At 52.4% G+C, this 14,009-nt stretch overlaps 1 protein-coding gene across 1 annotated transcript; it reads right to left on the bottom strand.

The window, feature by feature from the left end:
- Positions 1–747: 747 nt before the first annotated feature.
- Positions 748–13,922, bottom strand: ASPACDRAFT_30902 (dynein heavy chain; the record flags this gene model as incomplete). The annotated part of the gene is made up of 3 exons (XM_020199769.1): positions 748–1,203; positions 1,256–13,560; positions 13,637–13,922. 3 exons carry the CDS (start codon positions 13,920–13,922, stop codon positions 748–750), a joined length of 13,047 nt encoding a protein of 4,348 aa, XP_020055118.1.
- Positions 13,923–14,009: the final 87 nt, after the last annotated feature.

Genomic DNA, 14,009 nt, shown 5'->3' with positions numbered 1-14,009 from the left:
GGTTGTTTGATTTGTCTTGTCTGGTGCGGTGGCGGTGGCGGTGCGGTGCGGTGCGGTGTGGTGTGGTGGTGCTTGGTGGTGTGTTGGACTTTCAGCCTTCTGGTGGGAATGACTTTGTCTGGTCTGACTTTGTCTGGTCTTGGAAGAAGAAGACGATGAAGATGTTGGCTTGTATCTGGTTGCTTTGAATGGGTTGGGAGCTTAGGAGGTGACTGAGGGGTTAGGTTCTGGCCTGGCCTGGGGACTAAGTGGGTTGATCTGATTGCTGTTTCTCTGGGAATGATCATGTGTTGTTATTTGTCGATGCAGTGTGTTGCAATCAAGTGGTGATATTGACTCCCATAGTACTGAGTTTCGCTCTCCTCCGTGGTAAACATTGATTGCTTGTTCCTGGAAGGAGCTGCAACCTACGCAACTCGTCCTCGTTAAGACCACGCATTCTACGAACGATACAATATAGTATCCCGTAGACGTTCATCTAGACCAAACAGTTCCTAAGCATACAACATAATATTCCGTACACATCTAAAATACAAGCAACCACCTCGATACCGATCTATTTCCCTTCCCCCCCACCTCCTCTAAAGTACCCAGTCCGTCCACTAAACAAGTAAAATAAGAAGACAAGTAGAGAAGAGACCAGACTACTCCCTCGCAGAGTAGAGTAAGTCAAACATACACAATCGAATCCCCCACTCCCCATTCGTCACAAGTTCTGGGATGTGTCCCACCAACCTCACAAACCAACTAAGCAGACTCAATCATCAACTGCTCCCCCTCATCCAACAAGGTCGTCACCTTAGCCAGATCGGAGATCATCTTGCGGCCGTGGCCCACCAGCAGCAGCTTCTCCGCGTTCGCCGGCAGACCCAGGTAGGTCGGCGGCTCGCGCTCGGGGAGCTTGTTGACCCAGTCGACGAAGTCGCGGATGCTGGTGCCGCCGGGCAACATCAAACTGTCGCCGGGGCCGTCGCCAACCCCCGAAACGATCTTGTGCTCGTCCTCGAAGGCGGCCGGAGTGAGGAGGTTGGTCACCAGCGACTCCAGCTGCGCGAAGTCCCCTTGGTCGTCGACCTTGCCGCCGTACGTCTCCGTCACCAGGGTGCGGATCATCTCCCAGGGGAGCTTCTGCGGGGCGACATTGGAGCGGCCCTGGGCCACGGTGTCGATCCAGTAGTCGATGATGTGCGCGGAGCATTCGTACTGTACAGGATTAGCGTGTCAACGAGGAAAAATACACAGCAACAAAACTTACATCGCTGTCATTAAACTCCCAGAATCCCTTCCATCCCAAGTTTGGCGCGTAGCGGAGTCGTTCTTGCACGACGGCATGCAAGAAGCACAGGAGCAGGTAGACACGGGCCTTTTCGACGGGCGCCTTGGAGGCTCGGGTAGTCAACGAGGACAGAGAGTCCTTCATGTTGGCACGGACACCAGCGGGCTGCTCGTACATGAGAACGCGAGAGGCGCGCAGCAGATTGACCGGAATCTTGGGACTGGATTCCATCGACAGGAAGAGTCGGAAATCCCTGTGCGGCTTGAGCGACACCAGGCGTTTCTCCAGGCTCTGCAACCAGGACGGCGCCAGGTGGACGTTCTTGACTTGGACCCACGTGCCGGCCGCCGCGGCGTTGCTGATCGCTTTGTCGGCACTCTGCAGACCTTCGTTCGATCCCATGGCAATGTTCGCGCAGGTAGCGTCCATCCGTTCGACAAGGGCGTCGACCTTGTAGCTCGCGTCGAAGCCAGGGCTCGAGCTCAGGGAAATTGGCGTGGTGGCGTTGACCTGCTCGACAATATCCTTCAGATCCGTGCTTCCCTCGAATAGTTCCCGACCAAAGACAGCCTCAATGAAGCGCTCCGCAGTGGGAACAAACCTGTCCATGCGGCATAGCTTCACCAACAACAGTGACCGAAGCAGCTTGTCCAGGTTCTCCGTGTTGTCGTCCCACACAGTAGGGATGACGTTCTCCGCCAGCTCCTCACCAAGGAACTGGTCCCATTGCTCCGGGGAAATGCCGGGGAAGGCCGACTTGAAGATAGACATGTTGGAGATCTTGTTGAGCACCTCATCCTTGCGCTCAGTCGCTGTGGACAGATCCACGCCCTCCATCGACTCATCAAGAATCATATCGATCAGACTCTTGTCCATCGGGTAGGGCGCAGCCTGAGCAAGGAGCATGGCCAATGTGATTCGGTCTTTCTGGATCAACCCAAGCGAGGTACGCTGATAGGTCGTAACGAACAGGTCCCGAAGGATGATCTGGACTCGCGCAGCATGGTCCTTCTCCTGGGCAAGACGCTTGTTCTGATACAAGACGGAGTTGAAAATATCAACAAAGAACTGCAGGGAAAACTGGTAGAAATGGTTGATATGGTGAAGCTGCTCCAAGACGGCAAAAACAGCACTGCAAGAGCGAGCAATGATGCTGTAGTTGAGGGTGATATTCTCGACCTCCGTCATGACGCCTTCGGTCTCCAGCATCTTCTTCGAAATCTCAGCCGCCTCCTTCTTCAATGTCTCGAGCGTTTCGATGACATTGTCATCGTCCAAGATATTGCCGCGAGACTCGTTCAGCGCTTGAAGCAGTCGCTTCTCGAGTTGACGAAGATGGATCTTGAATTCTCCCTGCAATTTGACCAGATCGGTACGCCGGGCATCGACGTCGGGGCGCTCAAACTTCAGGACCTCGTTCAGAGACTGCGTCTGCAAGCTGCTCTGCGTGACAGTAAAATTGACAAAGGTTGTTCGACTGCAAACATCTGGAGGGAACGAGGCAGACGGATCTCTTGTGGAGAGGAACAATTTGAACGAAGGAGAGAAATCAATCTCTTGCTTGCCAAGTTGGATAAGCACACGACCACCAGTCTTCTGGTACTCCTTATTGAGGACATGGTTCAGAATGGGGTCCAGATGCTCGGCATCCTGAATGAGAATGGGATTGCCGAAACGCAGAGCACTTTCCAATTGCTTGACAAAGGAGTCGTCCAAGAAGCTCGTTACGGTGAGTTTTCTATCCGTGCTTTCCTTCTCCAGGAATTCCGTAACACGACCAGACGGGTCAATGATGAGGGGATATCTGTTGTAGCGCTTGAGGATGATGGCGTTCTCCGTGCAAAGGTCATCCACGGGCAACGAGTGATCTTGCCAAGTGAGGCGCTCATCGGCGTTCGACAGGTACTCGGTGATGGGGTTGTGTGGCTTGAAGCCGATGCCCGACTGCTGCAGCTGATTGACCCACTCGTCGATCATGGCTTTACGGAACTGTTGATCGTAGAAACCGGCATAGGCAAGGAAGGCTGCTGCGATGAGCACATCACCAACCAGCGTGCTGATCTGCGTCTCGAATGATTTACTTCCCTCCTCCCATCTAATGCGTTCCGACGAGAGACTATCCAGCAAACGGACACTGCGGTCGACCTTGAATTGCACTCTTTCCATTTCCGCCTTGATAGCCTGAGTCTCGGAGATGAGTGCCGCGTATTCCTCCTTGTAGGTGGCGATACTGCTCTCAAGGTCTCTGATGGTCTTGTCGATAGTCTGGGCCTCAGCTTTGGTCTGAAGAGCTTGTTCCTCCAGCTGGTCGACTTCCTCACGGAGGGGCCCAACACGGTCCAAGATCTCGGAGTAATTGACTTGTGCTTCGACCCACTGCACCAAAGGACCACAGGCTTTACTGGCGCGGTTCACTCTCTCGTAGGTGAAGTCCTCCTTGGAAAGAAATTCGGCTTGCATCTTCACCCTGAGCTGCTTCGTCATTTGCTTCTCATTGTCGTAGTTCACGATACTTGCGATAAAATCATCTTTGCGAATGATTCCCTGGATGGTCTTCCAGCTATCGGGCCTGTGGCCCAGCAGAGCGCAGACAGCTTCCAGAGCAAGCCGAACACTGGCAGGGGGATTGCCCATAGAACGGACTTCCGTCAAATGCTGACGCTTGATATTGCTGACACTCTTCTGAGCCTCTAAGACGGCCGGCTCGGCTCGAGCAAGGTCGTTCAGGACGACCTCTTTCCGAAGTGCAACCTCTTTCTCCTGCTTCTCCAAGGCTGCTTGGACTTCGAGAGAGACGGTCTTACGCTGCTCGGCCTCTCGTTGATCGGCAACCATACGCTGCAGCTTTTCATTGGCTTCCGTATCTTTCTTCTCTAGCTGCGTCTTCTTCTGAGCAAGACTGGCTCGAAGATCGCGAACCTTGTCGACCGTATCGCGCAACTTCTCAAGACCCACGTTCAAATGTCTTTGCTGCTCCTCGAGGTCCTCACGCTTCTCATTGAAAAGCTTGACATATTGGGCGACGAAATCGAGGTAGTGGCGAGGAGTCAAATAAGTAATCCGGTCTTGTTGCTTCTGCAGGCGCTGGTTGAATCTTTGCAGCGAGTAGTGGATGTACACCATAGAGTTGACAACAGCATCCCGATGAGATGCAGGTAGGCTGAGCTCGCGATAAGCAACAGGGATGCTATCAGGGGCAACAAAGTTGGGCTTGTCCAAGTCGACCGACTGCGTGAGCTCAGAACCAACTTGGAAGAGAGCCTGGTCCGACCAGTCGCCCATCCAGTTGAGAACGCATCTGTTGAACAGAGCGGGACTTGTTGCAGCCTTGGATGACAGTCCTTCCTCTGGCGGGTTCATGGTAAACACGACGTGAAGGTTCTTGACGATTTGCTGCGTGAACCACTTGTACAATTCTTCCTGGCTGTCGAGCAGAAGACCTTGCCGCTGTGCGCCCTCCTTACAGGCTGTCATCAAGGAGGAGAATTCATCACCTTCAAACAGACCCGGAACCTCGGCATTGGCAAGAAGAGTGTTCATACGTTCAAGGAAACCCGAGTCGAGGACATTTGCTTCGTCCATAATGAAACAGATCTTTTCACCCCTGCATCCTGCGCGGCGAAGAACAGTCCGAAGGTCATCGTCGAAATCTTCAGAAGAGTACTTTCCGTGCACCTTGATTTGGAACACCTTCAAACCATTCATCCAGGCTACAAAACGAGACAGCGTAGTCTTACCACTGCCGCTGACACCGATAAGAATGAGATGGCCCTGAGGCTGACGGAACACTCGGTCAATGCGCAAGGCATGCTCCAGGACATCATTGAATAGAACGAGAGGCACGTCAACTTCTTCCTCGCAGAATGTCTTGAGGCGTGCCTTAACAAAGTCACGCAGGCGCTCTTGCTCAACTGGAACGTAGTTCTTGGAGAGCCAGTTGGAGAACAAGATCGGGCCCTTCAGTGCTTGCTCTTCATCGATTGTAGGGAAGTTGTCAAGCGCAATACGGCGCACCGCGTCCGCGGTCCAGCTTCGTTCTTCCTCGGTAGTAAGTCGATCCTGGAAGAGACGCAATGCTTCGTGCGCCCAAATCCGAACGAGACCTTCGACAGAAAGTGTTTCAAGCGGTTTAATAGCTTCGTAAACACCACGGACCCATCTGGTAAGTTCACGCGGCGAGTAAACGTAGTGGGGTTGGATTTGAGGCGTGAACCTGGTCTGCGACTCCAGGTAGAATCGAACCATGGCCTTTGTGAGTGATTCGGAGTATCCGCGCAACAAAGGAAGAATCTTGAGGATTGCAGAGTTAAAGGTTCCATAGATCTGCATGAGGGAGATCTCTCCCGGGTAATCGACCATGATAAGAGGAGCGTGACGCAAGAAACGTTCAGCCATGGGGGTACGTCCTGCATCGGTGGGAGGGTTACAGGCGCCGACAAACTGAATGCGATCGAGGGTGACCCATGTTTTGTCTGAGGTCCTCCAGAAGCCATTTTGCTCCACAAGCTGGCGAAGGAAGGAAATTGCCCGCTGGGTTCCATATCTGTCGGGAGCAGGCAAGTTGATCTCATCACAGAAGATAACCAGCCAGCGACCAATCTGGTTTGGAGACATGACAACACCGTTAAGAGTCTTCTTATACTCACAGTACTGCTCGAAGGTCTTGATCAAGAGATCAGGAGTAGTCGCGCTGGAGAAGTTGAGGCCGACAACCTCCATATTCGGCAGCTTTCGAAGGGCAGCGAACAGTGTCATGGTTTTACCGGAACCTGGAGGACCACACAGCAACAAGGGCTTGTGCTCCGCGAGCCAGGAGTACAGAACGTCTTCATGGCGAACAGTATCCACAGTAGGAATGACCACATCAGTTTGAGTGATGGAATGCGTGTTAATCTCCACGGAGGGCACTTGTGATTGCCAACTTGTCCACTCAGCCTTGGGCAGAGTAATATCAAAGTCGATGATAGATGACGTTCCATCAGGCGGAAGATCAGTTGTCGTCAACGCAGACACAAATTGACCAAAGGCTTTGCGGTCTGCCAGCGGGCAGTCACCCGTGAAAGACCACACAAGCGCAAGGAGAAGCTTCTTAGAAATGTAGGCTTCAACCTGCTCAGAGTCCAAGGGGAAATCAACGTGTTGAATATTGTACTCGAGAATATTCCGACAGGCCTTGTTGAGAAGACTGAACAGGGTGTTCAGTGCACGGATACTGGTGAATTCCATGATGTGATTGTAGTTCTTAGCTTCGTCGAGAGACTTCAAGACAAGCTCATCAGTCTGCAGCAGATGTTTGAGAATATTGGAAAGCATCTCCTGAGCATCCTGAGTTTTGATGGCAGCTTGGCCCGCGGGAGCACTGTCATCGTCCAGATCCTCGAAGGTTCGGGTCCTGAGCGACTCAACATAGTTCGAGATCATCATCGAAGGAGTAACCGTGTCGTCGTTGAACCAGACCATACCGCAACGACTGACCGTCGCCAGAGTCGCGTACTTCAAGCTTTCGACTTCGAACATAATACGAACGTTGGGTGGCAGGTTGAGACGCTCTCCGTTTGGAAGTGTCAGGAGCTTGTTGTCATCCAAGACACTGTTCAAGTTCTCTACCCATTCCGGATCGACATCACCATCGAAAACAATCCAGTGACGCTTCGCGTCTTCACCTCGAAGGTTGTCCACGATCTTTCTGAGGATACCAGTGAAGAGACCGTCGGTCCACTCTCTAGTCGTCGGATCCAAGCTACCGTATAGTGCCTCCTTGGACATGACCTTGGAGTCAATAATGTGAGAAACGCTCTCGATATTTTCGATGCGCTGAAGAGCCTGCAGCAGAATCTTCCATGCAGCAGATTTACCGGACCCCGACTTACCCACCATCATCACACCGTGATGAATACTCTGGATCTGGAAGAGCTGCAGGGCCTTTGTAATCCACATCTCGCTGTCGACATAGTGTTGCTCGTTGGCGATTTCACGAACGGCTGCAGTGAGCTTTTCATAGTTGGCAGGCACATATTCGACTCCTGCGAAGTCTTGCCTTTGGATGTCCAGCATTCTGTCGACATCCTCACGAACCAGCTTCGGGGCAATCGTTTCGCGCAGACTCTGGACAATGATCTGCGGCTCAATGATCTCATCAGGCCCCAGGTCACCACCCGAGTTGGCTATTCTGGTACGCTTGAGACCTCCTGAACTGACCAAGACACTCTTGAGTGCACGAAGACCGAAGTCGTAGTGAGCCTGCTTGGACAACTGCGAGGAACAGTGGTCGAAGAAGGGAACGGTCTGTTTCGACAGACGCTTGGCTTGCTTGAAGCCTTGGGAGAAAAGCATCACCTCCGTGATCAATTCCTTGTCTGGCTTGGACATAGCCACGCTCCGGAAGAGTTTCTTCAAGTTGTCTGGGAGGTTGGAGCGTCCCGCATATCCAGGGTTCATGGTGATGAAGATACCAGTGTTGGGGTTGACGGAGAGACGTCTACCGACCAGCTCTATCTGGGCCTTTTCGTCATCTTCACCTGTCCGAAGACCGATCTGGATATTCTGAATCTGCTGAGACACGGCCGAGAGGATTCTCTCTTCGAGACGGTTGAACTCGTCAAAACAACCCCAGGCACCGACTTGACAGATACCCAGGAAGATGCGACCCATGGCCTGGAAATCGAAAGTGTCGTCACAGCAGAAAACTAGAGTGAATCTTCCGAGCTGGAGACCAAGGGCTTTAACTGACTCAGTCTTTCCGGTACCGGCGGGACCGTAAGGAGAACCTCCCAGTCTTTGGCACAGAGCCTGGGTGAGGGTGAGGAAACAACGATCGGTAAGAGGAGTGCGGACAAGCCGTTCAGGAACACCCAGATATTCGAAACCATAATTCAGCTTAGCATTGGCCATGTGAACATACAATCTCTGGAGGAAGTCTCCTTCAGGATGGTAGACGTAGCGCATCTGGAGGAGCCACAAGTAGTGGGTCGGTGTGGAAGCATTCATGGAGATGAGTTTAGAGATGACATCTCGCTGGTGGACGAATTCCGTGATCATGTGCTCACACTTCTTTCTGGTGATTCCATCCAACTCGCCAAGGACCGTGGCGGCCAACAGCTCCAATACTCGGACTTGAGACTCAAACAATGCGGGAAGATTGCTTCCGCCGCTCTCCAATGATCGTTGAACAGCACTGGTCCACACGACCTGACTGGCAAGAACCACGATTTGTGCGGGATAGTTGGCCAGGAAATCATTAAAGGCAGTGTGATCAACTTCTGGGGCATTGTAGAGCGGTTCAAACTGTTCCACCGCTTCCGCCAGAAGCTCGGCAAGAGTCAGCTTCATGTTGCTCTCAATAGCACTGAGCCAGTCGTTGATCCGAGGCGTCTTGACCAGGTTGATCTCCTTCTTGAGTCGAACCTCCTCGCCTTCCTTGGAGGTAAAACCAATGATGTTGTTGTCATCGTCCATCAGAACACCCGAGAGACCAGCGAACATCTTCTTGAAGTGTTTCGCGACGCGGAAAATGTCGTTGGAGTTACCGATGATCTCGAGCAGATCCTCATCACCAACGAAGTAGAAACGAGGGAAGGACACACGCTCCCGCTCGAGATACTCTCCCAGTGCCTTTTGGATCTTGTTCAGCAGCTCAGCCAAACGTTCGAGAGACTTTTGCACACCATTAATAGCGAGTACATCCAGCACGAAGGGCGACTTGTAGACCTTCTTCATGACGGCGAAGAATTCAGAGTTGATGTTCTGGAAGCGACTAGATTCAAGTGGCAGCAGGTGCTTGATATCTGCATTACCAGTAAAAACCCCTTCAAGGTAAACCCACTGTCTCTGAACATCAATCCAAACGTCAAAAAGAACATGAACTCTGTTAAGCTTGTCCTCCCAAGAGGAAGCTTCCTCCTCGAATTCCTTGTAATAAGGAGAATGCTTCATTGCCTGGAGAGAGTTCAAATTCTCGCTACATTTGGCAAACAAGTCGTCGAAGCCACGAATGAGACGGCATTTGTTCTGATAGTTGACAAGGTCGAGGGAGTAGTTCTGCCATGTTTCGCGGACCGACTTCAGGAACTCTTCGAGGGCCATCTCACCTTGTGCTTGGGCAATGATATTACGGATGATTGTCTCGCTAACCGCAAGCTGAAGATCCCACACATCTCCGAGTGTCAGGGAAACAAGTGAGAACCTCTTGCCGGGTTTCAATGCCTTGTAGATCTTGTGCCAATGTCTCTCGCGAACGGCCTCAGATTTCATGTCCGAGAGCAAGGGGTTCACTTTGAGAAGCTGGCGAAGCACATTCTGGATGTGTTCGAAGGCTGCGTATTGGCGCATGCGACTAGGCATCTCCTTCGTCATCTTGATCAATCCATCAATGGATTGACGAAGTTTTCTCGGCTGAACACTAGTCCAGAGCATGTCCCTCAGGTCATTAAGGCTCTTCCAGATGGTCGACAGAGCTGCCCAGACAGACATGAAATCTTGCACCTCTTCCAAAATGGCGGGTAACGCGGACTCTACGCCCGCTGGAAGGTCGAGAGCCTCCTTCGCTTTCGAAACCATCTCATACTCGGACTGCAGAGACTCGAGACGAGACTGGAACGAGCTCAGTGTGCGAGACGCTTCTTCGGGTGGAATTGTACCGGACACGGGCTTCTCTTCGTTCCACTGGCTGATGACTTCCGTGATCTTGTCGCCAATGACCTTGTCTTCGGCCGCAATCTTCGCACGTAGTCCTTCGGTTTGGTCCTGGACGATCTTGCTCTTCCGCGCAAGGAGCTCGTTCAAGGCTGCCCATTCGCCATCAACGTTTTCAACGTGAAGCCAATCGCTGGGGAACTGATAGCGCTGACGAGCAAGTGTGGCTTGACCTTGACGGAAAAGATCAACCTCTGGTTCCCAAACCTTGGCTTTGCGCTTGCACTGCTGAACAATTGTGATGAAAGAGACAGCGTGGGCCGTAGAAGCTGCCTCCAAAGTTTGTCCTTCCAGGTCCCTGCGGGCAGCAGCGATCTCAGAATGAATCTCCCTCATTCGGCCTCCAAGCTTGGATCCGAACTTGAGCAGGATCTCATGCTGCCATTGATCATACTTAGAATTCACTCGCGTCTGGACTTGTTCGTAGTCAATCTTAATGTTGCCGAATGACCGGCTCACTTCCGAGGTATCGAAGGTAGCACGGCTCTTTCGAATCTCTTGGAGGAGTTGCAACCATTGAGACAGGTCATCACCAAGGATATCATAGACTTGTTCGGACTGCAAGTCCCAGAGGGACTGGAATTGCAGCCATTTTTCCACGTACGCCGAAACATCCTTCAGTCTCGACTCAATGGCATTGTAGACCTGGTTCAATTCATTGGTGCAGTGTTGGGGAAGAGTAGCGAAGCATGCCTCAGAGAGCTGAATCTTCTGCACATCAATTGAAATCTGGTATCTAGACGACTTAATCTTCTCAAGATTGCAGATAACACCAAGCCAGTTGTCAAAATGAGCGAACCAGCTGGCGCGGGCATACTGCAGTGGTGGGTCAAGGTGGAGAACCTGGTTGCGCATGGAGATCTCGTGTACGAGGCCGGGGAACTCGATGCTGTACAAAGAAGCTTCGTTCTCACCGGTCTGTACTCTACTGGAGATTTGCATGGTGTGATGACTGTCCGTTGCGTCCTGGAAAGAGAGAATCCATTCGCGTATGGCGCGATGGAGGCGCTCGCGCAGAATCAATTCGATCTTGTGGTTCAGATTGGCGACCCAGTATCCCAGGTTCACATAGTTCTCTAAGTTCAGCTTGTCGACTGCGACCTGAATAGCATCCAGACGTTGTCTAAACGCAGTAGCATCATAAGGGCAGGTCTTCAGCTCATGAATTGCCTTCTGGATACTTTCATTGATCGAAGCCAGGACCGCTGTCTTGGACTGAAGCACAGATGCTGACCCAGCGAACTCACGGACGAACTGAACATGCTTGCTTTCTCCCCTGGTTGGGATGGCCGTCTCAATGGCTCCGTTAGCCAACGCAGACTGTTTAACATGGAGCTCATATGAGTGGACAAACGATTCCCATCGTAGGGGAACACCCTTGATGATCATGGTTTGAGCGTCGTTCACGTATCCATTCAACAGGATTGCAACATCGGTCATGGTCATAATCGAGCGATTTGTTTGTAGCAGGGTGCGGACACTCTCCATCAGGCTGATGGCATACGGGTAGACGCGCTTGGCTTCTTTGGAAATGTTGCTGACCGCATGGGGAACTTGGAAATTAAGCCAGATAAGGTTTCTTACCTCCTTAAATAAGGCAATGATCTGGGCATCGAAATTGACAGTCAGTTCCAGTGTGTTTCCAGCAGCACGGTTGCGCACAATGTTGAACAGGCGGCCGGAAATGGTGATGTGCCGCCGTTGTACATCGTGGAGCCAAGACTCAAAGACCGGGCGCGTATCCAGTTTCTTGCGGAACAGATTACTCTCAGCCTGGAGCTTCTGCCCCTCAGAATGAAGGTGCCAATCTTCTCCAAGCACGTTCTCAACTTTGCGCATGTATCCGTCTAATTGACGCTCAATCTGCCGCGCCCAAACAATGGCACCGGCAACAGGGGGCATATCGCGCAATTGCGCCATTGCATGTGCTTCTGAGTGACCATATTGTTGCTTAAAGCGCTCATGCAACGATGAGATATCTTGCTTGACGTTTTCAATAAGTTGAGTCTGGTACTCGCCGATAGCACCTCGGATTTTAGGGCGGACGAGAAGAGCATTAAATTTGGAGAAGACACGGAACATCTCATTGGCGTTCTTTGCAGTTGCCAGACGGTCTCGGAGACGGGCTATGATAGAGTTCTCGACACGGGACGTACGCTCATTGTAAGCGATCTCTTCTTTAATCCACTGCTGGGTGCCGAGAGGAGAGACATCCAAGACGTCAACATTCTTCAGGGCTGCGTAAGCTTGAGCAACTTCTTCAACAGCGTCAACGTCGCCAATCTCCTCGACAATGACGGCTCCATCAGAACCAGCTCCGGCAACCGCATCCCCAGCAGAAGTTGTCTTTGGACCGAGGACGTTCACAATTGTGCGTTGAAGCTGCTCATGATTGACTCTGAAGGTATTAATATACTTCAATCGTTCTTGGGTCTTCTCGTGGCGCGCGGCGATCTTGATCGGAATGAACTTCTCATTGCGGCGTCGAGTAGACTCACGAGCGACATTGGTGAACTCTTTCAGATTTTCATCCCAGGTTCGCCAGATGGCGCCGGCCGTCTTCATCAACGATCGAAACTCACGGTAATCGAGATGGAGGATAGTAGGGCCGTGTAGAAGGGAATGGATCACGTTGTCAAGGTCTCCAGAGATAGCTTCCACCAAGGAAAGTGCGCGCTTAATGGGATAGGGGCAGATCTTCAACTTCTTGTTCAGATGGTTGAAGATCAAGTTCAGGGATTCCTGGACTTTCTGCAACGTGGTTGCCGACAGCAACTCATCCAGGGGAAAGTCCCGCATAAGCTGGTTGTATTTCTGAACCAGATCGGTTGCCTCGCGCAAGCCCGTGTCCGCGACGAAACTGAGAGTGGCTTGATAACGCTTCGCATGTCGCAAGATGTCCATCGTCAACTGAACGCCGTCGCCGCGCAGTTGAGCTTCGATACCTTCAAGAGCAGTTTCCATCGACAGCCAGAAGCTGATCTCTTGAGCTGCGGACCCGCTATCGGCATCACGAGACATCTTGGTAATGGTCTGAATCGACCGAATCCAGCCGTTGACGTTGTTCTGGATACTGTTGATGAAAGCGCTGCTCTCCAGAATCGTCGGGCTGATCAGCTCCACCGAAGGCCTGACTCCGCGCTTTTCTGCCTCGAGCAGCGCCCCCTGGACCACCTCATGGAGCGGCAGATTCAAGGCGGGGATCTCGACATTCTGCTGCAAATGCTGAAACGCGAGTTCCAGCTCCGCGAATTTCTTCTTGGTGCCAGGGACCCCAGTCTTCACCTCCGTATCTGTCCGGGGCTTCGCTCCACTAGCGACGTCCTGGGTGCGGCTGTGAGCTTCGAAGTAAGGACTGAGCGCGTGGCGAAGCAGCAGGTGTAGGATCTCGTAGGGTGAGAGGGCGTTGCTCTGCTGAGCCGGATCGGTACTCAAGGAAGCGACACCCGGAAGGTTGAGCACCTGGATCTGCGACGAGATGGGGAGCGAGGGATCGATGGCCGAGGGCCGCTTGATGAAGGCGACGGAGGCGACGGTTGTCGGGGCGGACGAGATTTCGGCGGCGAGGCTGTACACGTACTGGCTTGACGATTCTGCGCAAGTTGAAGATAATGGATTAGCTGAGATTTATCGCAAAGGCATGGTGTCTGTCCCAGGAGGAGTAGGTACCCTCGTCAACGTCGGCCCCGTTGGCCTCTCCAGCGGCCACCAGGTCCTTCTGCACATAGAGAGCGACCTGCGACTCTGAGGCAAACCGGGTGCAGCGCTGCACAGTCTCATTGTATTTGGCCTCGGATAGCAAGCTGCCGGTGCTTTCCAGCTCAGTTCTCAGAGCGCCGAGAGTCACCTCCAACACACCGATCAAATACTGAATGACAGCACTTGGATCCACCAAAGCTGTCGTCTGCGCCGATGGCGGGGCCCCGTTTGAGACCTCCGCACTGGCAACCTCCATATCTGTAACTCCTTATGTACAACGATGCGCGAATGTCATAGAGGTTGTAGGATGGGTTTCGTTCTAGATCCGGGGAAAGAGCAGGCC

The sequence above is a fragment of the Aspergillus aculeatus genome (genome assembly GCF_001890905.1).
Source record: "Aspergillus aculeatus ATCC 16872 unplaced genomic scaffold ASPACscaffold_10, whole genome shotgun sequence".
NCBI lineage: Eukaryota > Fungi > Ascomycota > Eurotiomycetes > Eurotiales > Aspergillaceae > Aspergillus > Aspergillus aculeatus.
Note: the sequence above shows the minus strand (reverse complement) of the source record. Positions and strands in the feature narration are given on the sequence as shown.